We start from the raw sequence: 27,978 nt of genomic DNA on the forward strand, positions 1-27,978 counted from the left end.
CGGGGTCACTGCGCCTGCCTGGTTCTGACCTCAGCAAACAGCCGCACCGACCTCACTCTCCGCTTCCCCGCGCGGGGCCCCCATTGAGATGCCGCGGTCTCTTCCAGCAATGTTTCCAGACTTTCCATCGAAATTCGGCATTCCTTCTTGGAACCACTCTCCACCTGTGTTTCTTCTACTCAGATCTGTTTCCTGAGCCCGCATGCGTACCAGGTGGTGCACTGCACCGGTGGGCCCTGTCGGTGGGGACCTGGCCGGCTAGACACTCTGTTTCCTTGGGGTGCTCCTCCCGGTTTAAGGGTGTGTGCCTATTTGAATACACATTGCATCTTGGCTGAGCACTTACATATGGTGGGCCAGATCCTGGGCCAGGTGATGGGGCAGGATGGAGGCGGAAGGGTAGGCACGTGTGAGCCCCAGGAAGCTAGGAGGGCGTTGAACACCTGTCCACAAGTAAGTCTCCTCAGGTGGGAGATGGGTGCCCCGCAGTGACAGGCTTCCAGAGCCACCAAAAGAAACGAGTGAGTGCCAAGCCAGTGTGTGCGGGAAGCTGGAGAAGGCAGGTTATCCGGGTAGCAGCACTGGCCTGGCTGCTCAGCTCGGCTCTGTGACCCTTGCCAGGGGCCCTGCTTGCTCTGTCCCTCTTCTCCAGCCTGTTTGTGTATACTTTGTGTTCACATCACCAGACTTTTTCACTAAGTTTTCATTTGATTTTTTTAGTTTGTGTACTAGTTGTCTCCCTTTCCAAAGATAAGGACCCAGTTGTTTTTTTAGCCTTAGGTAATAAAGTGACAGCTGTTTACAACAAAGCATGGAGACTTAGTGACTTAGCAAGAGTGAAGGCTCTGGAGTCTGAGCTCTGCTACTGCCTGGCTCAAGCTTTTAACTTCTCAGTTTCCCATCTATAAAAGGAGAAGATGCAAATAGAGGCAAGTTTCCCTAGGATTTAGAGTACATGTAAAGAACTGGCACTCAATAAATCGTTATCGCCATCATCATCATCATCCTGTTTTAACTAATGATAATCGATCAGCTACTATGCTCCAGGCATTGTGGTAAGTGCTTTGTTTGTTTTACCTCTAAATCCTCCCAGCATCAGAGAAAGGGTCCCATTTTGTGGAGCAAGGGATGTGGTTTGACAAAGCCCATGCTCCTGAGCCACTCTGCTCTTCTGTGATTATTGTGAATAAGGAGATGATGCATAAAAAGCACCTACACGTCCCTGTATAACGGTAAGTGCCCCGGATACAGGATGGCTTTGATTAATTTCAGGGTTGTTTGTCACAAGGTGATTACTTGGACTTTTGTTGTGATAAAGTTCAGCTTTCAACAATGCATATCAAATTCTGTTATTTTTAGTATTCTTGTCACCAGTCGCAACCCCGAAATAAATGCAAAGAATTGCATAATTGCACTCTATAGTACAATGCGGTATACGTTTAGCCCATCAGAGAGGGTCGTCACTTCTAGCAGGACTTTAAGAAAAAAGATGGCGGTGGCAAAGTAGGGGGTGCCGCCGCCAACTCCGAGCACTGGTTTGCACTGGGGAGGCTGGGGCGGAGCCGGGTGGACGCCACGTGGGAGGCCCCGCCCCCTTGGGCCACCCTGCCTCCAGAGCCTAGGCGCCTGCGCCAGCTCCCTCCGGCTGGGCTCCACCTTAAGGAGCACGCGCACTCTGCCGCAATCGGATTGGCGGGTCCTCGCGCCCCACCGCACTCTGATTGGTGGAGCCGCCCAGTCTCTGGGGCCGGGTGTCCGAGCTCAGCTTCTTCAGCTCCGTGGCTGCCTGGAGGTGGCGCAGGCCGGCCGCCGGACTCGTCTTCAGCAGGGAGCTCCAGTCCAGGAGCTGGGGCAGCTCTCGTCGCTCCTGGTTCCGCTGAACCCCTGTCCACGACCTGGGTCGGGCATGTTTTCCAGGGCCCAGGTGAAGCGGATCCTGCAGCGGGTGCCCGGGAAGCAGCGACTCGGCGTTTACAGGTTCCTGCCCTTCTTTTTTGTCCTGGGAGGAACGATGGAGTGGATCATGATTAAACTGCGCGTGGGCCAGGAGACCTTCTGTAAGTGGGGGTGCAGCAGCGTCCGTTTCATTTCAGGAAGGCAGGAGGCGGCAAGGGACCCGTTTCCCTGGGGGACAGTCAGGTTGCAGACTGCTCATTCCACTCTGAGCGCTGAGCTGCCTTTACCGTGGTCAGAAGGGCAAGTACGGTTACATTCGCGGCCCCGGGCTCTCTTGTAAGCGGGGCGACAGAAGCACTTTGGTGTCCAACCTTGAGACCTTCCCTGCACTTTGAGGGGAGAGCACGTGACTCCACGCGGAACACCCTCCTCTCAAGCCAGCCCCTTCGTCCCTGCCCGCCGGTGACATTTGTTTGGTTGGTCCTAAGGAACACACTTGCTCACAGCACTGTAGAAGCGAGTGCGACCCTGAAGATTCATGGAAATACCTGCTAATTGGTCAGCCCTCTCTGGATTCTTCAGTCCAAACCCTGGAGAGAGCTGGTCCGCCTTGGCCTAGAGGATTGCCACAGTCTTTGCGGGACAGAGTCACTGACACCAGGGCCCAGCAAAGAATGCCTGTGAAAAGAATGCCTGGCATTGCTTTGCCAAGCCTTAGCGCTAGTTACCCTTCTGGAAAAACTTTCCCACCCCCTTGGCCATTTCTGCTTTATTCCTCTCCAGAAACACGTTATCACTTGCGAATTACCAACCCTCATTTAAAAACAAATTTTTTTGTGTTTGTTTATTTTTGAGAGAGAGCAGGTGCCAGAGTGAGGGAGGGGCAGAGAGAGAGAGGGAGACAGAGGATCTTAAGGGGGCTCTGCCCTGAGAACAGAGAGCCCGATGTGGGGCACAAACCCACCAAACGGGAGATCGTGACCTGAGCCGAAGTCAGATGCTTAACCGACTGAACCACCCAGGCGCCCCTATTTAAAAAAAAAAAATTAAATAAAAAAATTAAAGATTTTTAAGCAATCTCTAGCCCCAACGTGGGTCTCCGCGAACCTGCAACCCTGAGATCAAGAGTTGCATGTTCCACCTACCCAGCCATCCAGGTGCTGGGCCAACCCTTATTTTAAAAACACTGTTACATTAGCGCTTCCTAAAGATACTTACCTTTTGTTCATCTATTCATCAGTATTTAATACACACCCATGAGAGTATGTAAGGAACAAGGCAATGTCCCCTCCTTCAGAAGAGCTCTAATGGCAGAGACCCATCATAAAGACTGTTACTATTAAGTGTGGTCAATACTGAGGGGACAGTGGCAGGGGGCAATGGCAGTCTTGGGGGAGTGTGGAGACCTCAGCTGGATCAGATGGTGCAGGGAAGGCTTCCAGGAGTTACCATGCCAGGTGGGACCTGAAGATTGACTGAGTAGGTCAGCCAGATGAGGGGAACGTTTGTGGAGGTGAAAGTCTGACGCTAGTGCCATGGTGTGAAAGATTACTGTTTGAGGGCCTGAAGGTGAGTGGAGTGAGGGATGAAGTGGTTAGAAATGTGCCTGGGCGGATGTGTCCAGAAGCACTGGAGAACCAAGAACGTACCCAAAGGATTGCAGGTTTTAAGCTGCGGAGGATTAACAAGAGAGTGGGTTCTTGTGGAGAGGAGGCAAGAACACAGGCTGTTGGTTGTTCAGGCCTGAGATGATGGCCTGGTCGGGTGGGTGTAGATGGGATGCCCAAGAGTGGAGTTGAGAGACACTCAGGAGATGGTACTGACAGGGCCTTGTGACTGAGTGGACTCAGGAGATGAGTGGTGGAGGCTTCTGGTAGGACAGCCGGGGCAGGGGTGGGGTTAGGGAGGGGACACTGGCGGGGCAGTCCAGACTCCGTTTTTGGACGTGCCGAGGTGGAGATAGTTCTATAGATCTGAAGCTCAGCAGGCAGATCTGTCTCATGGGTCTGGGTTTATAGGTCATTTGAAACCAGATTGGAAGGAAAGTCAGAGGCAAATCCAACATTTTAAGGATGACTAGAAGTAGCCAGAGAGGCAAGGAGGAAACCCAGAGGCTCAGGAATCTGACTCTGTGAATGGGGGGTGTGGGGTGTGTGTGGGGGGGTCATCCTCCCCTCTCCCACCAGGAGAGACCTGAAAATATGGAGATTCGGGTCAGGAAAGGGGGGTGGAGACAGGCTACACATACCTGGCTCTTGAGAAGGTGGGAGAGCTTGGGATCAGAGCAGAGGCATGAGAGCAGCCCTTGGAAGTTAGCTGGAAGAATTCTTTACTGATGACTTAGCTGTGTGAAGAAGAGTCCATGGCCTTCTGGGGGTAAGTGAAGAAGGGTCAGGGTCATGACTGAGCAAACAGGATTGTCAGGCATCACAAGTGGACCCAGTTAAATGCATAAGTTGGTCCTACACCACAAAGCAGAGTGAGGCATGCAGGAGGAAGGCAATTGGATTAGTCTATAGTTGGGTTTTGAAGATGGGTCAAGAAGTTATTAAGAGGGGACTGCAGCTGGTTTGGGCAGGAAGAGAGAACAAGAGGGGGCTGAGGAGGTATTCAGGGGCCAAGGGCCTGGGGAAGAAGTTGATAGAGGTTCAAGGACGGAATGGCTAGAAAGGTGGTAGAGGTTGTGGTCAGAGCAGGATGAATACTTCAGAGAACACCGCAAGTAGATGGCAGAAGGTGGCCAGAGAAGTCAGGGAGGTGAAGGGGCTAGTGCTTCATCCCCATGGCAGGTGGTGTTGCCTGGAAGATCACACAGGGAGGTCAAGGGGCCTGAACGAGATGCCATCATTTTCAGTGACTGAAGGGGAGTGGTGGCGCCAGGTGCCCATGAGAGAGCCAGGTGCCCATTGTGGCAAATGGCGTAAGCCCCAAAGGAAGAGGGTGAAGAATCTGCAGTGTCGAAGGGCAGCTGCTGAGAACAAGGGAACTCACCTCACCTCCCCACCCTGAGTTCCTGGTGTAGGTGAGGGAGTAGCAGAGAGCTGCAGGGCAAGATGTGCCTTTGAGGCACTTCAGTTAAGGATGATTTCAGAGAAAGACATTTTTTCGGGGGGGGGGGGGAAGGGGGGGTGGGTGGGCAGGGGAGGAAGTGAGGAAAGTCTTAAAAACATTGCTAAGAGGTATGCCAGGACAGGATCCTGTCTTTGAAGACACTCTTACCATGCTATTAAAATCCAGAACTGCATTAACATAGTCCTCATCTAACTCAAGTTTTGTTTTAAATGAGGTTTATTTTGGCATTGAGTTAAACAGTGAGATTCAGAAAGAGCTTGAGAGCTCTAGGCCACTGGTTAAATTAGATCTGAGTACTTTTAATTCCTGTTTCTTAAAAATCTAAGTGAAATTTTTATTTGACACAGATGATGTCTACCGTAGAAAAGCCTCAGAACGACAGTATCAGAGAAGGCTGGAAAATGCATCGGAGACTGTACTTCAGCCGTCAATAAAGTAAACATGAAATTTTACTACTGGTTTCAATTCCTTTGAAAATGTACTTTTCAGATCTCTTGTTCTTCCCAGAACTGCCTTTACAAAGAATTTTTATAGTTTTCCTGTCTCTGCTCGAATACTTCCCAAGTCACTGTTGGATGGCACTTATGGAAAATACTTTCCTCCTGAAACACTCTTGCCCATTAAATCCACTCGATGAAAATACTAGAAAAAAAAATTAATGTTTATGTGTGAGAGAGAGAGCGAGAGAGCGCGCAAAAGAATGGCAGAGGGACAGAGAGAGGAAGACACAGAATCTGAAGGAGGTTCCAGGCTCTGAGCTGTCAGCACAGAGCCCAACGAGGGGCTTGAACCCACCAACTGCGAGATCATGACCAGAGCCAAAGTCAGAAGCTTAACTGACTGAGTCACCCAGGTGTCCCTCCATGAAAATATTTCTTAAACAATTCAAGGATCAAAAACAAAACAAAACAAAACAATTCAAGGATCAGTCAGGATGCTTTTTAGTGCAGTCTCAGTCTGAATTATTTGTGAAGTCTTGTTTTAGGCCACAAATAATTACTTGTTTGCAGAATTTAGATTTAAACATAGAGATAAAAGATCTCTACTGCAAGATTATTTAAACCAAGATAATTTTGCAGATTACATTCCTGCTAGCTACCAATCTGTCAACATTTGCTAGGGTGGTGGGAATTCCTGACCACACATTACTCATGTCAGGTGCTCTTATGAACAGAAATAACCCCTCCCCTTGCCTGTCCCCACTAATATACAAGGGCTGGACCTCCATAAGGACTCCAGAGGGGACAGGCTTCCCACCCCTCTGTGATGAAGATGTGCTTTCATCCAGCTGCTAAAGATAAAGACACTACTTCTTCCCTGAGAAAGTGAACCTTCACACTGCAAAGCAACCATAAAGTAACCACAGACTTCATCTGAATCGGAGGCTCAGAGGAGAGATTTTGTAATTTGACCCAGAGTAAGTTTGGGTCAGCTGGTAAGAAAAGCAGAAGCTGTATCCATTTTTTCCCTTTTAATCCCTGCTTGGTAACTACATCCAACATCTATTCAAACAAGAACATATCTGTATTAAAGAAGACTAAGTTTCAAAATAGTTTCTAATGACTGCTCATGAATATATAGAAGCAGATGCTTAAGGCCACAGTGTATTCTCAATAATCTCTGTCACAAACATCTCTTCCCGTTTTTCTAATTTAAATTAGTCCATTTATGTTAGAACCAATTCAGTATAAAGACCCACTGACTACTCCGATCTCCTTAAGGCACTATCCACACCAGCTGCAGCTCAGGGTCACTGCTCAGAGATGGCTTAAGCGTAAAGACCAGTGATGACCCCACAGCACTGGGGAGAGGAAGGAGGTTCTTCTGTGCAGTGTCACCTAGAGAGTTCCTGGTGAACCTGACCTTATAGGCATTTTAGTGATTAGACTGCAGCATGAGGAATTAAACTGTAGGATTCTCTCAATTATATGGCCTTATTCCATACCCCACCCCAGTTCTAGAAGTTTAGTATTGGTAATTTAGAGAGAATCTGTAACTTACACACCTTTTACAACTGCCCATAAAACTGACAGTTAACTTCTGTGTCTGCTGTGGGCTCCTTCCCTGGCCCGCCCCCCCTGCCTGCACCCCAGAAAGAATCACAGCTGCAAATTCATGTTAACCTTCCTTAGCATTTTCTTTGTTCTTTCTTTCTTTTTTTTTTTTTTTAACGTTTATTTACTTTTGAGACAGAGAGAGACAGAGCATGAACGGGGGAGGGTCAGAGAGAGAGGGAGACACAGAATCTGAAACAGGCTCCAGGCTCTGAGCTGTCAGCACAGAGCCCGACGCGGGGCTTGAACTCACGGACCGTGAGATCATGACCTGAGCCGAAGTCAGACGCTTAACCGACTGAGCCACCCAGGTGCCCCTGTTCTTCTTTTTAAAATATATATCAGAGTTCTGATTTACTGATGGACAACAGAACTTTGAAGATGATAAGAAATGTCTCATTTCCAGGCAAGGAGACTAGCTAAGCATCTGTTGCATTAAATTGAAGATACTCTCAGAGTATGTTGTTTGGATGCTACAAAGTAAGAACTAATCTTTGTTAACCTAAGTGAAAGCTTTTAAGCTTCACCTCAAAAAAATTTTAAGCCTCCTACTTCTCACACACTGGAACTGCTAAGGGAACTTAAATAATGTGAAAAGCAATGCTCTTATATGCTGATTACAGAACTGCTGTGCCCCCTAGTGTGAAGTACAAGGCAAAAAATTTAATAACTCAAATTTTAAAAACTGTAATACTTCTAGAATGACAAAAACGGAACTAGCATTTGTTGCTTGAAACCTACGTCCGGTGTGGTGTTGGGTAAAGAACGTGGCTTTGGAGCTTCACTTATTCATCTGAACTGATAGGGACAATATTTAAGTTAGGCACATAGTAAATCATAAAGGGGAGCTATTTTTGTCTAAAGGGTTTTATTCTGGAAGTCTTGCCTAAGTCTAAGATGTTATAACTTAAGCACATTAATCTCTCTTCCTTTCTTTTTGTAAGTCTGAATTTTTCACCCCAAGTTACTTCTCTTAAAAAACAACAACAACAACAAAACACATTTGGACCATGGTGTTTTCCAAAGCAATTCCTCTCCTAGATAAAGCCATACAGGGGTGCCTGGGTGGCTCTGTCAGTTAAGCGTCTGACTTCGGCTCAGGTCATGATCTCACAGTTCTTGAGTTTGAGCCCTGCATCGGGCTCTGTGACTCCCTCTCTCTCTGCCCCTCCCCTGCTTGTACTCTGTCTCTCTCTCAAAAATAAAAAAAAAAAAAAAAAAAAAAAGTACAGTGTCAGCTCTTAGTCTTTACACATGTGCATTAAATTTAGAATTTCTTGCCACATATATGTGCAACCCACAAGAAGTGAATACTATGTCTATTGTGGGGATAGAAATAGTCTGTTAATTTGCTCAGTTCTGAACATTCATTCAGCTGACCTAGCACACTTCTAAGCTAAAAAGGAACACAGTAACAGTACTTGTTTGCTCATGGTGTTCAGCAGGAAATGTCTGAGTACATATCAATGATCATTCAAAATATGCCCATGAGCATAGATGCAGTACAGCCCCAAACATTTAGGAGAACAGAGCCACAGGGATTTGCAAAGTGATATTAGAGGAAAACAGTTGGTTGATTTTACCAACACTTTCTATTAAAAGTGTGGTCATGTCTTTAAGAGCTGTATTACAAGCATGTGTAAAGACATAACTGGGCCACTGGTCTCTTCTGGCCACAGGCAGCTATTTCAAATGGCTTACACTGCTTTATGATATAAGACACGCTTTCCTGACTTCCACCATCAGTAACTACAATTTAAACTTCGACCTGTATTTCCACCCATGGTGAGGACATGTCAGGAATTCCTTGACTGCCTGCCTGAGACGCTTGGCGTGGGGCATGTCAAGCTGCAGTGTGACTACATTCAGCTTGTGTTAATGCAGCCTAAGCCCTGAACCAGGGTCTGGTCACTGACTTGTGCCTCCACCTGAGGAGCTTTGTTCCCTTAAATTGGCAGCTGTGTCCCTGTCAGCATAAAATCTAGACTTGCAGCAATTAAATCTGCTTGACACTTACATCTGACACAAGCTTTAACAGAACAACCAAACCTGGTTAATCCAAATCACTTTGCAAACTCCATTTTTATTTGGATTAAAAAGCTTTAAATGAACAAACATATGATACATACATGTTATAAGACTAGTTCCCACTTAAACCTCCTTTGATACAGAAATTAGAATAAACCAAGTTTTAATTAGGTCTGAAAATGTTCAAGCTCAAAAGTCAACAACACCAGTTTGAGATTTCACACAGGGAAGCATCCCCTTTCAGTGCTTCCTCATAGGAAGAGAAGGGGGGGTTCAAAACAAGGCAATTCAGTGCCTTTTAAATCAGTTGGCTGACCTACTATTTTAAACCAATAGGTTTTTCCCCCATATAAACAAAACTCTTTTCCATATGAACTTACATTTTGAAAACATTTAGGCCATTATACTTTCTAAGCCATATCACTAGTTCCTAAAATTCATTGGGGAAAAAAAAAAAAAAAAAGATGTATATAGTTTACTTGTACTTTTTTAAGTCAGGACTTTTTTTTTTTTTTTTTTTTTTGGCTTATCTTTTTTGGAAGATGGTTGACCTCAAATCTTATATCCTAAATATTAACTGATATTCTCCAAGTTAATATACAGAAAGACATGATTCTAAAATAAATACATAGATTTTCTTTTTTAAACTTAATTAGGGCCTGCCTACCGGCCCCCTGGCCCGGCTCTGCACTGCCTTCGGGAAGCCCCTGGCTGGATCTATGGTTTCTACAGCACCTCTGGACACTGGGAAGGAGCCAGGAGGAGGAGTGCCCTGGCTTCTAATGCCCCACCCTAGCCCACAGTGAAGAGTTTGTAGAGGCTTCCCAAAGAAGTCTCATCCAGACCTTAAAAGGGGAAATAAAATGGGTGAATGAAATAAATAAATAACTTAACCAAAATTAGATTTCAGGTTCTTTGGTGTAATTCAAGAATGTCTAGAAATAAAATAATCTGATTGTATTATACAGTCCATGATGATTCAATGGCCCAAATAACTAGGAACTGAAGATTTCTTTATCTGATTCAGTTTAACAATAAGGTACTGACATACTACTGCAATACATTTTTTAAAAGTCAGAATTATTTAAAATACTTGATGCAAACTGAGATCCAGTGGTTGACTATACGCAATTAAGTTACAAGGGCCTCCTGTATTTAAAGCACCTAGATACAAGAGGCTTTTCTTCCATTCTACACTCTTTTTGTCCTCATGATTTAGTAAGAATGGCAATTAAATATCCAGGTATTGATTTATACCAGATTAAAAGAAGAAAGTATCCTGTGAGGGTCACTCTCTCCATTTACAAACAGTAAGGGAAGCTCCACCAACATGGCAACCATCTTGTTACAAAAAAGCAGGTTTCAAAACCGTGGAGTTTTCTACCTGTCTGAGCATCATACACTACCTGAAAATATTTCTTCTAGGGTCACCTAGGAGAGACAGGGTCAAGCCCAAGTGTCTGGGATCCGTAATGGTCTTTTTTAGTATTTTCTTAAATTATAATTATTTTCTCCTGAAATTCAAAAGCACAAGCTAAATTTAAAAAAACATTCTAGAAAGCCTTAAATTTCTGGTTGAGATTTGCAATGCTGAAAGTCAGAAGGAAAAAAATGCCACATCTGATGAGGAAATAAAGGTACGAAAACATATTTGCATATGTAGACAATCTACTCTTTTACAATTATGCTTCTGACACAGCTCATATACACTCCCTTCCCTATGCTGGGTTAGGTGTTAGGTTTGAAAAATAAATCACCTCCATGCACACCTCAATGCTTTCTTCAAGGTAAACTTCAATTTTTTCAATGTAAGAGATTTAAAATTTTAAATCTAAGAAGTATAGGATTAAATTGTGAATTCATTATAAATAGATCAAAAGTACCCTTAAACTTACCTGCCAAGACTAAATACAATTCAGGGTTGTGCACATGTTCTGCAAAAATAACTGACACCATATATGACCAACAGCACAAGAAACAGTGCTCTGCCCCGCAGGTGTCTGGGCAATGTATCAGCTGCAGAAGGATGCACAGCACTGACTTCAGATTTCTGGAGCAAGCCTCTGAGTCCATAGAGCAAATGTGCCATGTCTGCCAAACACCTAGAACCTAAAAACCACCCTTCACTTCTGCTAAAGTGACTTGAGATACTGAGGCACATGAAGCAGACATCAGTGCACTCCCCTCTGTAAGATGTAAACTAGGACCAACTTCACATTTCATTGTCAAATTAAACTAATCTGTAAACTCTCATGGGTGCGTGTGTGTGCGTGTGTGTGTGTACGTATTTTTTTTTCATTTTGTTTGTTCTTTTTTAAAAAACAAAACCAAAAACCAAAATCAAAAACCCCAAGCCAAGACAAAAACCTTTGATGGTTTCAGTTCCATGGCAACAAGTAAAAAGATAAAACTCCAAGTCTACATATACAACCAATTATGAAACTGGTTTTAAACGAAGGAAACATATGCAAAAAAATCTCTGTGTATTTGATAAAATCAACTTAATATAACAAAAACAAATTGAAATAGCTTATTAAAAGTGTCCTTATATAAAAATGGCCTTGTGATGTACAGTAAAATGCAATAAAAATCATCCTTTGTTCCTCCCCCCCCGCCCCCAGTAACTAAAATGGCTACTGTTCCACAAAACTCTTTATGCTTCTATAAAAGAAACGTAATTGACGTGATTAAAGATTTTCTAGATTGTATGCTTGGCGAATGTTGAGGGTATCTCGGAGCATCAAATCCCGAAGGCGCCAGAGGGCATCTGCCATGGTGGTATGGGCCCCTTTACTTTTCAGCCAGTGAGAGGGCAGGCGGCTCTCCTGTTCTTTTGACAAATGGACATCGCGTCTTCGAGCTGAAAATTAAAATACACACGGAGAAATATAAGTAGGAATAAGGAGAAATATAAGTAGGTAACAATTCCCCCTCAGCCCTAAGGCCTGGCAGATTTACTAAAGCATATAACATTTAATATTTTTTAAAGATTTTTTTAAAGTTTAAAGTTTATTTATTTTGAGGTGCACGCATGCTCCAGTGGGGGAGGCTCAGAGAGAAAGAATCCCAGGCCGGCTCCATATTGTCAGCGCAGAGCCCAGCGCAGGGCTTGAACCCACGAACTAACTGTGAGACTGTGGCCTGGATGGAAACCAGGAGTTGGATGCTTAACCAGCTGCGTCACCCAGGTACCCCTAACACTTATTATTTATTAAATATTATGAATTTTAACCCTGCAGTGTATTTCCAAGCAAATGCCTATTATTTTATTAGGCATCTTGGTTTTTAGAAAACCACGTGCTTAGGTATGAGACTACCTAGCTAAGGATGTCTTATTTTATGCTATGTATTTTAGAAATTATCTAATTTATAATAATGACTTCACAAAAGAGCTGCACAATATAACATAATTCTCTAAAAGGGAACACATGAGTTGCACAAACACCTAAAAGATCTGATCACTACTATTTTGTTGTAGGCAGTCCTGATAATCAATTTCTTTAGTGTTAACAAAAATTCCTAAAAAGGTAAATGTGAGGAAAGGGAAACCATACTTCTGAAAGAAATCAAATTAGGTTTAGAAATGAAGAATGAGTAGGAACTTCCACATTTCTTCCCAGAAGCCAGGCACGTTATTTTAGTGGGTACTGAAAACACAGGAAGTCCTCTGAGCTAAATGAAGACTCAACAGGTTATCTGAAACATGTTTTCCAATATTCTTTTCTTTTTTAAAATTGAACTTAATTTTTAATTTACCCAAGTGCATCTGTGCTGATGCTCAAATGCCTGAAAAACTGTTGAAAAAATTCAGAATATACTTTTATTTTTTATTTATTTTTTTAACGTTTATTTATTTTTGAGACAGAGAGAGACAGAACATGAACGGGAGAGGGTCAGAGAGAGGGAGACACAGAATCTGAAACAGGCTCCAGGCTGAGCTGTCAGCACAGAGCCCGACGCGGGGCTCGAACTCACAGACCGTGAGATCATGACCTGAGCCGAAGTGGGCCGCTCAACCGACTGAGCCACCCAGGCGCCCCCAGAATATACTTAAAAAGACAGCAGTGATGCTTATGACAAAACAAAGTCTAGAAATTGAGCAAAAAAACCCCACCATCTTCGGTGTGTCATGTTCAAGATAAAATTTATTTTACTTATATACGAAAAGTAGATCTCTACCCCATGACATAACACGCCAATCACAGTGAGAGGACTTTGATGATGCACGGCTTTCACAAAGGCTTGTTGAGAAGGACTCTCCTTACCTGCCAGGGTTTGGTCCCACTTGCTAATGCTGTTGGACTCAGCACTGAGTCCTTCAATGTATTTCAGGTAGGCCTCTGAGTGGAGAAGCCGTTGTGTCTTCGGTGGGGGAGCCACAAACATGGGTGTTGTTGGCTGCTGTATGACAGGGGGGCCGGCTGGATGTGGGCCAGGATACGGAGGTGGCGCCTGCTGCCCTGGAGGCCCCAAAACTCCCACCTGAAAGAGCACAGGGCACATGGTGAGGGAAAAAATACTTGGCACATGCTCTGAGAAAGAGGATAACCTGAATTCTGTCAAGTCCTAGAAAATCCAGCTGGGAGGCTCACCTGCTGTCCATACGGACTTCCGCCTGGCGCTGGAGTCCCTACCATAGGGGCCACTCCTTGGTTCATCACACCTATAATTCAGAACGCAATGGCACAGTTAGAGGTTCTGAGTTGAGATGGCTACTGAAAAACTACTGTCTGATAAGAAATGATGCCATTTATAATGCAAACCTATGGATCTCTGCCCTTGAATCTTTGTGGATAAGAACCCTAAGCACCCAGAACAGGATGCAGCATTCAAATAGAAAGTTCACATTCTTTGGTTTTCTAGCTATTTTAAGTACAAAGGTAGTACAACTTGTCAGATGTACATTAATTATTCATGGCTTAGAAATGATTTGAACCCTGCATAAAATTCTAGTATTTCCCTAGGTAAACTATAGTCAGAATACACCTCTATTTTCAAGGTATTGTTCTTCTGACAACACATTTTCCTGAAACTGGAGCCCATGTTTCATTTTGGCAGTGATGGTGCCGCAGTCAGGCTCAGCAGCAGGCGGTGTGCTAGGACAGCAGGGACACAGGGGAGAGGCTGTGCAAGTGCACGGTTAAATGAGCTCTGTGGTGGCTGGAGGCACATCCTTGCGGTCCACTCACAGGCCCCCAGCACCCCTGGTTCTAACTGGAGTCACTAATACTGGCAGACAGGTCACTTCCATCTGGTAGAGCAGTACTTGGAAAAGGATCATCTGGAAGTAAATCAGCCTCGTTGCTATCACTTCAAATGCAAAAATGACAAAGGGAAAGAGAAAAGATTTCGTGGTCTTACTACATTTGCACTCTGTTATGTTTATAAACTTTGTACTCTTTCTACATTTGTACTCTGTAAGTTTATAAACTTCCCAGTGATGATGCCTCACAAGCAACTTCTGTCCCACAGGTACTAGCTGATAAAGGTGAGATGTCCTAACTTTAGTGTCTGGGGCTGTTTTCATCTCAGGACTGTCCATTTATTATTCTCATAAAACACTGAAATAAGGAAGGGTTCCAGTTTGTTAAAAACTAACAAACTACAGTCAAACAAACCCCTGTTTAAACTTTTAAACAAGTCCTGCTGGCTGCAAAGAAGGGTCTAAAGGAGCTCACTTCACATACTAGATTTTCTAGATTCAAAATGTTGCTATTTTGGCCAGGCAGCACCAGTACACTATTCTAAGGTTCTGAATTGCTAAATGCCACTTCAGGAAGTATTAGACATTTGTTAAAGAGAACGTAGTAGTACAAATAAGCTTTCTGTTTACAAAGTGGGGATTTTTATATTCCAGATCACCACAGCAGAATCCTGATGATTATTTGTGACTGGGTTAAGAGGCTGTGGTGGGTAAGCTGCTGCTCCAACATACTAACCCCTGTGCACTGCCCCCCTCCGGGACACTCACCCTCCTCAGATCCCACAACATGGGGGGCCTCCCTGAGCTGCCTTTCTCCTTTTCTGCAGGGGAGCACAGACAACTCAGCAATCCCCTCTGCTTCCTGTTTTAAAATGCCATGCAAAGGGGCAGCCAGTGAGAGCATGGGCTGAGTCAGCAGAGGAGCTCCCAGAGTCCTCCTCTCCTCCAAGCCTAAGCAGGTGTGTGCTGCATGTGTGTGGGCACTAAGAGTTCTTCCCTGTCTCCCCGACTAAAAGTTAAGTGTGTGCCTCCTTCAAATGCACTTTAAACACCCGAAGAAGTGGGGAAAGGGACACAGATGTGCTCAACACCCACCAAAAGGTATCTGCTACTTAGAGGGTACTGGCCTCAGACGTGGCTCCCACTGAGTACCAAATGCACCCAGAAGTCAACTCCAACCTGGTCTGAGTCAGTCAGATAGGGTACCCTAAGTCAAGGTGAGAAGGTACAGAATTAAGGCCAATTCTACTTGCCACAGGGGCACACCCATCTTATGACTGACTTTTGCTGCAAGAGTAACTCCCACACAGGCCACTACTTCTAAAATGAAGTACCCACTGCCATAAACATTTCCTCTTCGGGTATATCTGAATCAAACACTTGTGTGGAGTTATGGCCATTCTCTAAGCAATACTCATAAGAGTGTGGCCGGAGGCTCTAGGCCAAGCCACCAGGTTCACTCACCCTGCCCACTGCTGGGTGTACCTCTGAAGCACTTCTGGAACTCTGTATAACCCAACACTGCTGGAGGCAAGTCTAACATTTCTACATTTTGTCCTCTGGGCCAGGCCTTTAGCTGGTATTTTGGATAATGGCCCCAGTGCTCTTCTAAGTTATCTTCAGGTCACATTCCCTCCAACTAGATTACGGCTAAAGGTCAGTTCTTTTGCATTTGATGGCAATCAATATGGGAACCTGCGATCTTCCTTTCACAATAAAGTAATATTTCAACTTACTATTTACAAAGTAAATCTGTAGCTAGTTCTGAACTCCATTTATATGCTTCTACATGAAATAAATTCTGAGCTTCTGCTGACAGATAAACCAGTGTCCACAGTTAGTATGGGAGGGCTATGCTGCTCTTTAAGGTCTTATGTCATACTTCTTAGGGGACTCATATACAGAAAGCGTGTTCATTGCAAATTCGTTCCCTCCCTCCTTTTTGTTCCTAGAATGACTGGCTGAAGGATTTATTCACCGTGATCAGTGACTCTGCAATCCCCTTAGAAGGGCTATTTGAGAAGCAGGAGATGGAGCAGGGATTCCATACAGAAGACCTTGTGAGAGAAGAACTGAATCAGAGGAAGAAGTGCCCTCAGGACCCAAAGTGCTTTCCTATGTGACTCAGAACTAGCCATTTGGGATATCGTTCACTGATCATCCATGTATCATTCACTGATAAAGAGGGCATGACCTTCCTAGGCTGTATTCGGTTTTCTGAGCACACGTCAAATTGTTTGAGTGGTATGAGAGTATGCCTTCTGCCCCCTGGTCTGCTGAGTCTGGTCTCTGCCATGTGTCCTCTGCTGCTGCTAGGGAGCCAGGTGCCCAAGGGCACAGGTGCTGAGCCGCCTGCTCAAATAACGGGACAGGCCCTGCTGCTGACATCCCTGGGATTCTCAGTGAGGAAAGGCCTGGCCACAGTGGGCAGCAGGTACCTCCGGGAACAACTGGCTGAGGGAGGAAAAAAGAATATGAAGATGAGATTAATGAGTGAAGGAGGATGAAGTTCTTACCCGGTGGTGGGATGCCCGGGAGGCCGGGCACACCTGGCGGAAGATGGTGGGGTGGAGGCCCCCCAGGGTGAAGTGGCTGCATGCTGCCCATGCTAACAAGGCCATCAACTGGGCCCTGCAAAGGTGGAAGGCCTGGCGGATAGCCACCCATCATGCCTTGAAGGACACAACAAATTTCAGACATGCATCATTAACATGCAACATGAGCGAAGTAATAACAAATCCCCCCCATGCACTACCAATGAATAAAGCGCCCTTAGTACTGTGTGAGATAACAGCAATTAGTGCAATTATTTTGTTGCAATAATGAACAAAATAAAAAGTTACAAATATGAAATCCAACACTTGTGGATGAATTAGTACTTAGTAGATTATTATTTGTAGTTATCTTCCCTGGGATAAATATGTTGCGTGTTTTTAATTAAATAATAATAAAGAGGAGTTCCAGTAACAGCCTTCCCAAGGTCATGTTATTGCAAGCTGTTCAAACAGAGTGACCAGTTCTGCAACTGCGGTTCTAATTCAACAGACTAAACCCCATCACCCGACTCTGCCCACACTCTTACGCCTATCATGGGTACACATGAGGGGACACTGGAATGGAGGGAAATGAGGCGCACAGCCCTGATCACAAAGCATGGTTCTCCAGCTTGGGGTGCGTGGGGGTGGAGGGGGGGAGTGGGCAAGAGCCTTTCAAGGCTTCCTCTTCCCTTCTGGCCCCACCACTACTTGGTAAAAATGGATCATGTTCAGGCTTGAGCTGGGGAACAGAGAAGAGCCATCACAATGGATGATGTTTCATCTTTAGATCTCTAAACATGTAAAACAAAGGTAAAACCTAAACCCTCCCAAGCCAAGCTAAGCTAATCCCAGGTCACTCGGTAGCAGGCACGCAGACCTCAGAAGGAATGGCTGGAGAATCAGGCTCTGCTGATGTGAGAAAATGCCAATTGTCATTACTGTCTCCAAGTTCACAAATGCCCTCACATAAACCTTCAGTTAACAGGGAACATTTTAAATGAGGTACAGACTTTCTGTGAACAGAGGCCTTTATTCCTTTATTTTCAAAGCATATCTTCATAACACAAAATATTTTCTGCTGGCTAGGGAAGAGTTTCAGGAAACCAGTATTTTTGGCAAAAGGAGTGAAAGAAAGAAAATAATTTCAAAATGTCAAAAACTCACCTATCAAAAGAACTTTAAAGCCACACGACATTTTTTTTGAGCAAGAAAAACAACTTAACTCTTCTGGGATTTGAAATGATCACAATAAACAAAACATAAGGCTCCCCCCAGAATGCAATCACCTTTCGTCCCAGCTTCCCGCACGAAGGGAAGCTTGAGGGACGGGTGCCAAACCTCATTTTTACAAAACACTCTTTGTAGGAGGACCCTGGGAAACAGTGGAAAACTCCAGATTCTAAGGACTTTACTCTTTGACTTTCCCGTAAGGATTATTGAAAGGTATCTATTGATAAAAGTTTAGTCTTTTGAAGCTATAAAATTACTGAAAATTCTGAGATTGGTTCAGCCTGCTTCATTAGTCATATCTAAGCTGACTGAAAAACTTAAAATCACACACACCAATAAAGCGAATTCTAAATAGTACCTCTATACATGAAATAGGATTATGAGTTTCATGGTTTTTAAAATGAGAGTTCAGAGAGTAAAAACTACTTTTGAACAGATACCATCATCTTAAACAAAACTGCCAAACTGCCTTTTAACCACACCACCAGCTCCAGCTCTTATGGGTAAATAGGTGGGAATTTAAGGACATTAGGAGGCTTTGCTTTCAATTACAAAAGCCCATCTGAACGCAGCCTTCACGGGCTGTGGTTGAAGAAAAGTATTAAGAACTGAAAGCCATGACACTTGTCTTCATTAAACTGTACTTTGGCACTTATTATCCCAGTCACATGTGTTCAAATGAGCTTTAATGCTTGTAAGCAAAGCTGGTCTCAGACAGCAACAAGGCTAAGACTTAGGCCCTAAGCAATCTGTAAACCCAAGAAAAATCACCCTGTCAGCTGCAAAGTTCCCACTGTGGACCAAAGACTGGTGACCGTACAGGATGCTTGCTTGCCCTTCACTCCCATGGCCTGGAATCTGGGCAGCACATGCTTAATAATGTGAAGGGGTCCCCCCCTCCTTGCCCCTCAGAGCGCTATGATGGTATTCCCCAACAGGGAGCTAAAATGCTGCAGCTGCTGTGTTTTAATAGTTTTAGCTGTTTGAATTCATTTTGTTAATGTGTCCCTGGGCTTTTTAGTCAAGGGCACAGTGCTACAGTATCACATATCAAACGCAACAAAACAGGATGTCAACGAGGGAATTCTAACTTTCAAAAGTCCCCATGTTCAAGGCCTGATTTCTAAAACCCTCTGGAATCCCGTTAACCAAAATGGGCCATGGAATAGAGCAGGCGATTATGAGATTTGTTAGATCAACGTCAGTTACACTGAGAGTACTGAAAAGCCATGATTCAGATGTGCTCTGGCGAGTGCAACTGCTGAGTTGAGCGACAGTGCATTTGAGAACTTGCCATCACAAAAGGTAGGAGCGACAATGAAAAAGTTATCCTATGCTACTCTTCCTTCAAAAGCAAATACAAAAAAGCAAAAACAAAAACAGCATCCCAATGAGCCTGCCTTGAACAACACTGTCTTGGACTCCCTGCGAAAAGAAGTCAGACCGCTTGCTTCAGAAGACACTCAGGTGGCTTGTATGGACCTCACCAGGCTTAGGGAGATCACGAAGGAAGGACCCGAGAAGTGATCTACGGGCTTCTCGTTGGAGACACATCAGACAAGGCTATTCAATTCAAGAATAGCCAAATTTGCCATGGCTACCAGAACCAGAGACAACACACACAAGCAAACCACATTCATCATTTTCTTTTCTTTTTTTTAAAAATATGTGACTGGGATACTAACAGAAAATGCAGTTTAATGTAATTAAATAGAAAAGCATTACAGAGTGGGCACAATGAATTGAATAAGGACTTTGTACTCCACTTAGCAGTCATGCACATTAGTGACCAAGAAAGGATTTAGAATTCACTGTCAAAAATCCTTTTAAATGGTCAGTCTTTTAAGGATGGCTGCAGCAGAACAAGGCAAACTGAACCCTGGAATGAGACGGGAAAATCGGTATCACCTAAGAGCTTAGTTTCGTGTTTTCTCTCGGGAGCCCCTCCAGAACAGAATTCAGGGTCTGTTTAGGTTTTCTGCTATAGGGCTCTATATCCAGAGCAGTCTGGGGTGGAGAGTATCGCCAGACCATGCCCACAGCCAGGCTAGAGCTGCTCCCTACTAATTCCCAGGGCTGGGCCCAGGGCCCATTTCTGGGGCAGAGGGGAGGCATTGCCCATATGGGAAAGGCGACAGAAGGACGACATGGACGACTGGAAACTTTGACTCTGCCATGAGAAAAGCCTAGAGATTGTGGCCTACTCCTCATTGGAGAAAAAAAAAAATGAAGGAATTTCTTAAAGTGGAAAAAAATGGTCTTAGCTCCTGTTTTTACCTGCAACAGGTGTCAACTGCTGATTGAGCATCCCCATTGGTGTTGGTGGTGGCACCACCCCCATGAGAGCCCCCACAGGGGTGCCTGCTCGGGGAGAAGCACTCGGCTGCTGTTGCTGTGCTGCTCGCTCTCTCTCCTGCTGCTCAGCAACTTTAGCTGCCCGCTCTGTAAAGGCATTTCAGATTTTCAATTCTGTTTTTAACCCAGGAATTCAAAATACCATCCATTGCATTCAACAGGACTAGTAAAAACACAGGCAACAGTTCTGTCTCAACGGAAGGAACAGTAGATGACTAGTCTCAACACAGGAGGAGTCGGGCCGATTTCACTTGGTAACCTAGCGTCCAGCTTTCCTATCCCATCTTGAGAACTGGTCTGCAAAGATTTCAAGAATGTTAAGACTGCAACACACATTCAGAAAGCACAGGTTTTATTTAAACACGTCACCAGCGTAACCAACGTGGTTAATCTCACAAGGCACCCTGAAGATGAGAAGCGCTACCATTATTCTAGTATTAATAGCATTATAAATTATTTATAATTTCAACATGAAGCAATTCCATGGCCCATTATAATTTTTGGCACAATTGTTACTTACACTATTTTCCTGATTCCTTGCACCCAATTTTACTACGATTTGAGGACTCTTGTCATTAGTGTCATGGGGTTTAGCAGCTGAAGAAAATTAACTCTGTAAGGGAAAAGTAGCTTACTGCCTCCTTCACAAGATTTTAGGGAAAATTAAACACTACTTTCTACATCCTAATGAAGCAAAGAGGTCATGTTTAATAAACCCCGAGGGGAAAAAATGCATGATACTCCAGGCTACAGTCATCAGAAGCAGGGAATATATATACACATATGAAACAATGGACAATGTACTGACAGAACCAGGTTTCCTGAGGCTGAGCAGTTCAATACTGACCATAGATCATCCTAAATCAGCTAAAGTTCCAAGAAATCACTCTTCTTTCATCCAAAATACAAGAGGAGCATTTGCTTGTGCCAGTTCTGGGTTGTGGAGCACCGCTTGCTGTACCCTTTTCTCCTTCGAGCTGCTCTGTCCTACCCCTCCATAGCCAGTAGCCCCAACAATCACATTCCCAGTCTTTTTGGGAGCTAGCAGGCTGGACCGTTACTAGAAAAGTCTAGAAATGTGCTCCCAAAGCTCTCACAATACAGGGATTATTTTGCTTCACTATTCATAAACGGGAAATCTTCCCCACTCCTCACATGGGCAAGCTGAGGCTGGGAGACAGGTAGTAACTTGTCCAAGGATACAGAGAGAACCAGCAACATGTAGCCCTGACTTATGATAGCACATTCCACTGCCACACATTAACCCTCCAACATGGAATTCAAAAGGCTACTGTTGGCTGATCTAAGGAGTGGAAAATAGCTCAAGATCACATGGCTTTAAAGAGAATCAAGAAGCAACAGCTCCAGTCCTCCATGAGCATAAGAATGTGAAAGTCAAGCAAGTCAGAGCTTCCTTGCTGTGAGAGTTGCCTGTATGGGCCTGTCATCACTCATTAACACTGTCCCAGTTTATAGATCCTCTGTACAATGAACGTGAGGGACAAAGGCCATTGGAACAACCCACTTCCTTGTGCTAGCAGTAAAAAAAAACAAAAAACAAAACCACTGAATGACCTAGACCCCCACATTAAATTCTAGTATTTTCATTACACAAATGACACAGTAAAATGGGAGAGTAAAAAAATGAAGTTGAAAAAAGAAAAATTCAGGCCTGTGGATCGAATATTGGACTGGCTACCTGTTGGCTCCTTCTGGGAAGAGCCCAACGGGCTGCGTTGGAAAAGACTGTTAAATGAAACTAGCCCAACTCGAAACTTTGGGTTTTGAGTTCAAACCCACACTGGGTTTTGGTCCAAATACCACAAGTTCAGATTTTGTGTCTCAGGCAGACACTGCTGAGTCATACCCAGCTCATTCTCACTTGGTTTTCCCATTTCAGACTCCTATTTGAATTTAGGAGACTTTCCTGGAAGCCCTCCTTTCCCCCTCTCTCCAGCCCTGCTCCAGTGTTTGTACTTTTACATCCAGCACATTTGTCTCTCTTGTTCACGCTCTAAATAACCAGCCACATGTGACTGGCTTCATCTGCCCTAGACTGGGCTTTACATTGACATGAGCTTTGTTTCCAATATTCCTCCAATGGAGTGATATTTGGTCTTAACTGTCAGTAAGGTCAAATACCAAAGAAAAGTTCGAGGTTTTTATGGAATTGACTAGGGTTTCTTAAAGAGTGTTCTGCAAAATATTTGTTCTTTATGATTCTAGAAAGTATTATATGAATACTTGATCAAGTTTCAGAAAATGCCAGGTGACAAAACACAGGTGTTTATGGTAGGTCTTAAAGACTTTACTATGGGAATATGCACTATAAGTTTCCAAGAGTGGAAGTGTTTGGAATGCTTCTCAAACTGGTTTTGCCACAAAGGTTTTTCTGTCTGAGCATCTTGTAGGATTAGAATTCTGCAGAAGATGTTTGGGGAAGCCTGTCAGATAATTTTACAATTATCAATCAATTGATATAAATGAAAAGACTAAAATCTTTTTTTTAGAAAAATTTCTTAGGAAATACCATAAATTTTAATAAAGGAGGCAGGCTTAACAATTAATTTCTTTATTCTTGCTGGAAAATAGCAGATTTAGACCCAGCCAAGAAGAGTAATGGTTGATCACAGTGGTGAACCATAGAGACACAGCTCTAAGCTGGCAAAATGAACAATATATACAATTCCAAATGGAAAAAATATAGCTCCACGGCAAGAGTCCTGCCTAATCTAATGTTCACTACTCATTTCTTTATTAAAGGTATGTCTGACATTTAAAAAAAAACAATACCTGCCCCCCCCCCCCCAGTATCTCTCAGGTATTCGTCCCTAAAGGCTAATTAAGAACCACCAAATCTTTAAATGATAGCTCATGGCCCCAAATAACTTAATTACAGAGTTAAAAGGAAAATGAAGGCAGGTGAACTTTATCAGGGACTCCAAGTGCCTTAAAAGTAGCTATGACTGCAGACATAGCACAGGCCAAGACTGGCCTAGGAAACCAAGCGCTTTCAGCCAAGCCTCAGCCTGGAGCTTAAATATGTGGCTTATCGAGAGCCATAATAGATCCTGATTTTGAATGTTCCCTTTTGGATGAATTTTAACCAAAATTCGACTTAACATTCTTATATAATCATTCCCCAGCTCAACACACGTATGCTTATAGGACTCAACAAAAGAAGAAAACCATGCAATTTTTAATAGCAAAATATTTGAGAAATTTTTTTAGGGGAAAAAAAAAAACCCACCAGGACCAAAGGCCAAGTCAGGGGCAGTGCTTGCTCAGTCAGGACAAGGCTGGCATTTAAACTGTTGGCTGGGAGCCATTTGAGACAGTCCCCAACACACAGTTTATGTGCAAGAGGTAAGAACAAGAGAGTAAAACCTGTCTACGCACGTGCATTCCTGAAAACACCCCCTTGTTTAGAAAGCTGAGATAGTTGCACCTAGTCTCTATTTACCTTCATATTCTGCTTTCTTAGCTGTCTCAAGGTTTCTCCATTCTGTCCCCACCAGTCGGCTGAGCTCCCCAAAAGAGTAGTCTGGATGCTGGGCCTTAATCACAGCTCTCATCTCACTGCTGAACAGGATGTAGCCACTCATGTTGATTTTCCGTTTGGAGCCTTCCTTCTTTGCACTGCCTTTGGCAGACTTTGGGGTAGACTGTAAGACAGAAAGCTCTTATAGTGCATCAGAACACTCCATCTGGTCAACTGCTCAAGGTTTCTGGAAGCCAGGAACATGTGATTCAATAGTTATTATTATTTTGCAGACACGTTTAGTTTATAGCTGGTCATTTTCTTGGTCAAAACAGTTCTTCCTTGCCTCTTACCATTTAAGAAATAAATGAAAGTTTCTCTGAATTCCATGACTGTAATCTGTAATGGTGACCTCACAATTATGTCTTGGGAAAATTCTGAATGAGAACAAAATACCACCAGGGATCACCTCGACCCAGATAAGGGCCTGAAGGAGGAGAGACGAGAAAGATATGGGCAGGAAAGGCTAAAGTCACAGGGCGATGCTGCTCCTCACTGCTCACCTTCAACACAAGGTAGGCAGAGCTTTCTAACTTAACATGCCATTAAAAATAGCTATCTATGCAAAGTTTAAAACGGTATGAAATTTAAAATTCTTTGTGGCATCAAGAAAGAAAAAAAATTTGTTCCTTCCTGCATAATTCTAGGTTGAAGCTCACATATATGAGGGCTGGGTATCTCCTTCCTTCAGCTTGAGTGTGCTATGAACCAAAGCTGAGAGAAAGACAAGTAACAGGAACTTGTTACCATCACCTGTGGGGGTGTGTAGGGCATGAGATCCAGCTCACTGGCCAGTGGGGTCTGAAGCTGAGGCAGAGAAGGAGGTTCAATGACCTCACTATCTTCTTCCCCCATCTCTTCAATATCATCATCTCCACCTTCTAACTCAGCAAATTTAGCTTCTAGCAACTGGATCTTCTTTTCCAACAGAGGTGAGGGCTCCTTCTGAGGAACTATTGGTTTTCTAAAAGAAGTGAAATTAAAAAAAAAAGAAAACAATCACCAAATACCACTCCAGGATTGGTCAGAAAGCAATGCTCTGCCTTAATATTTAGAAAAGACTTCCTGCAATCTGCAATGTATGTTCTAAGTCAGCAAAGGAAAGAATTTAAATGGGTATTTATAAAGTCACCCCTATTTATAGACGTTTGTTTTTCAAAGAATTCTGCTGAAAATCCACCCAAAATCCACAAAACTGGATCCAAAGTTGAGATCTAGTTGCCTATATAATACAGTGAAGAGAATTTTCATACTGTGGAACTAGGCAAGATCTCTTAATAGATAGGCTATAAACCAGAACCAAGGATTTCTGCCTCCAAATTACAATTACTGGAGTCTATGCCAAGGGCAGTTATTACATCTCGACAATGAGGATTTTCCTTTAATTTTTAGCCGAATTAATATTTTCTATTTGAAATGTACACAGCTCTAGTTTAAGAATAAGAAAAACAAACAAAAAATCACCATGGGCTATACTATTTGGGTATCAATTTTCCTATTGGGAGTTGAAGTTTTTTAAGCTTTACCTGAAGTAATAAATTTCATCATCTACCACTTTAGCAGACAGCGAAAACCTCTTCAGTCCTTTGAATTTCTTCATCTGCTTGTCACTCTCGTTGTAGCGGCTCTCACAAAGCAGAATGTCATTTTCTGGTATTTCAGTTGGTCTGCAGGAGAGGAAGTCCTTGAATGACAACACAGCGCACTTTCCTGAAAGGCAAATTGGAGGGGAATTAAAGGAGTAAATTGTGGTCATAGCTAACAATCATTTTAAAATTTTATTATTTTTGAATGAATATATTCGCATGACTCAAAAGTCAGAAGATTTAAAAGGTGTACACAGGCATAAAAATAGACACGCAGATCAACAGAATAGAATTACAAGTCTAGAAACAAACCCACACAGTTGGGTTTTTACAAGCAACTGATTTTTTTTTTTAATGTTTATTTTTGAGAGAGAGAGAGGTGGGGAGGGGGAGTGCACGAGTATGAGCAGAAAAGGGGCAGAGAGAGAGGGAGACAGAGGATCCAAAGCAGGCTCTGCCCTGTCAGCTCAGGGCCTGATGTGGAGCTCGAGCTCACAAACCATGAAAGATCATGACCTAAGCTGAAGTTGGATGCTTAACCGACTGAGACACCTAGGCACCGCCTACAAGAAACTGATTTTTTACAAGGGTGCCAAGACAATTTTTTTTTTGTTTTTAATGTTTGTTTAGTTTTGAGAGGCTGCAGGCCCTAGGCTCTGATCTGTCAGCAGAGCCCGATGCGGGGCTCAAACCCATGAACCATGAGATCATGACCTGAGCCGAAGTTGGACGCTTAACTGACTGAGGCGCCCAGGTACCCCAAGGGTGCCAAGACAATTTGATGGGGAGAAGAGTCATGTTAACACTGGCACAAGTGAATTTCCACATGCAGAAGAGTGGACTCTGAACCTTACCTCACACCATATGCAAAATGTAACTTCAAAATGGATCAAAGACCCAAACATAAGAGCTCCAACTATAAAACTCTTAGAAGAAAATATAGGTATAAATCTTTATGACCTTCTATTAGGCAGATGTGACATCAAAATCACAAGCAAGCAAAGAAAATAAACCGGACTTCATCGAAATGAAAACCTTTTGTGCTTCAGAGCCCACTATCAAGAAAGTGAAAAGGCAACCCACAGAAGAAAATATGTGTAAATCGTGTCTCTGGTGTAAGTCTAATACCCAGAACATACAAAGAACTCCTACAGCTCAACAATAACCAGACAAATAACCTAATTAAAAAACAGGCAAAGGATCTGAACAGACCTTTCCTCATAAACCCACAAAAAAATGAAAATAACAAGTGTGGGCAAGGATGTGGAGAAATTGGAATCCTTACGCATTGCTGATGGGACTGTAAACGGCTACAACTTCTGTGGAAAACTGCATGGCAGTTTCTCAAAAAGTTAAACAGGGCTGCTGTATGATCCAGCAATTCTACTTCTAGATAAATATCCAAAAGAACTGAAAGCAAGAACTCAATTAGATACTCATACACCAATGTTCACAGCAGCATTATTCACAACAGCCAGAAGGTAAAAACTACCCAAATGTCCATCTACAGATGAGTGAATAAACAAAATGTTATGTATACATCAATGGAATATTATTCAGCCATAAAAGGGAATAAAATTCTGATAATGCTACACCATGGATGAACCTTGAAACATTATGCTAAGCAAAAAAAGCCAGACACAAAAAGGCAAACAGCACATCATTTCACTATTATGAGGTACCTAGAATAGACAAAAATCATAGAGACAGAAAGTAGAACAGATATTACCAAGGACTGGGAGCAGTGGGTAGTTACAGCTTGTCGGGTAGCAAGTTTCTACTTGGGAAGGTGACAAGTTCTAGAAATGAATAGTGACGGTTGCACTATATTGTCATGGGACTTAAGGTCAATGAATTGTACACTTAGAAATGATTAAAAAACTCCATTTTATGTTATGTATTTTACAATTAAAAAATGGTAGCATATCACTTACATTATTTTACAACTAAATTTTGTTGTAAAATAATGTATCTTGAGGATCACTGCTGGTGTTAACATATTTATTGAACTAATTCCCTATTGATGGACATTTAGGCTATTTCCAATTTTTTGTTCTCCCCCTGAAACAAATAATGCTGATATAAATAATTTAACACATATATCAATTTGTACATGTGTGAGTATATCTGAGGTACAAACTTCTAAAAGTATACAACCTGGGTCAAAGGTATGGGCACTGTAATTTTTATAGGTATAATCAAATTACCTTCCATAAAAGTTGTGCTAATTCATAAACCCACCACAAAGTAGGTAAATGCCACTTCCCTATGTTCTTGTCAACTAGTTAATACTGGAAATTTTGACAATCTGGTAGGTAATTAAAATAAAGAAAAAGAACATCTGGGTACGTTTATTTCTCTAAGGGCTGAGGTTGGGCATATTTTCATTTAAGAAACACTGGTAACTTCTGTCTATTCTTATCCTTTGCCCATTTTTCTGTTCAGTGTTGATCTTTTCTATTTTTTATTTTTATTT

General features: G+C 43.2%; 3 protein-coding genes across 17 annotated transcripts in view; 2 read left to right on the forward strand and 1 right to left on the reverse strand.

The window, feature by feature from the left end:
* The first annotated feature begins 1,758 nt into the window (after window positions 1-1,758).
* Window positions 1,759-5,648, forward strand: SMIM4 (small integral membrane protein 4). The gene is made up of 2 exons (XM_007081921.3): window positions 1,759-2,057; window positions 5,316-5,648. The coding sequence occupies exons 1-2, from the start codon at window positions 1,907-1,909 to the stop codon at window positions 5,405-5,407; spliced, it is 243 nt and encodes an 80-aa protein (XP_007081983.1). The 5' UTR covers window positions 1,759-1,906; the 3' UTR covers window positions 5,408-5,648.
* Window positions 5,649-9,085: 3,437 nt separating this feature from the next.
* Window positions 9,086-27,978, reverse strand: part of PBRM1 (polybromo 1) — a 111,427-nt gene continuing 92,534 nt past the window's right edge. For 6 of the 15 annotated variants that reach the window (XM_042979109.1, XM_042979111.1, XM_042979108.1 and 3 more), the window contains 8 exons: window positions 25,443-25,626; window positions 24,670-24,880; window positions 23,839-24,040; window positions 20,298-20,462; window positions 16,770-16,925; window positions 13,643-13,713; window positions 13,316-13,532; window positions 9,086-11,910 (listed from right to left, as the gene is read on the reverse strand). In XM_042979109.1, the coding sequence (XP_042835043.1) occupies window positions 11,738-11,910; window positions 13,316-13,532; window positions 13,643-13,713; window positions 16,770-16,925; window positions 20,298-20,462; window positions 23,839-24,040; window positions 24,670-24,880; window positions 25,443-25,626 (1,379 nt within the window). In that variant the 3' untranslated portion in view covers window positions 9,086-11,737. Of the gene's footprint in view, window positions 11,911-13,315; window positions 13,533-13,642; window positions 13,714-16,769; window positions 16,926-20,280; window positions 20,463-23,838; window positions 24,041-24,669; window positions 24,881-25,442; window positions 25,627-27,978 lie in introns of those variants that run through there. The other 9 variants (XM_042979116.1, XM_042979117.1, XM_042979115.1 and 6 more) reach the window with 3 other exon arrangements.
* The window catches only part of GNL3 (G protein nucleolar 3), a 108,152-nt gene continuing 104,361 nt past the window's right edge, over window positions 24,188-27,978 (forward strand). The window contains exon 1 of the mRNA XM_042979135.1: window positions 24,188-24,431. The gene's annotated coding sequence lies outside the window, so the exon portion shown is untranslated. The remainder of the gene's footprint in view (window positions 24,432-27,978) is intronic.

Source organism: Panthera tigris, chromosome A2 (genome assembly GCF_018350195.1).
Source record: "Panthera tigris isolate Pti1 chromosome A2, P.tigris_Pti1_mat1.1, whole genome shotgun sequence".
Classification (NCBI taxonomy): domain Eukaryota; kingdom Metazoa; phylum Chordata; class Mammalia; order Carnivora; family Felidae; genus Panthera; species Panthera tigris.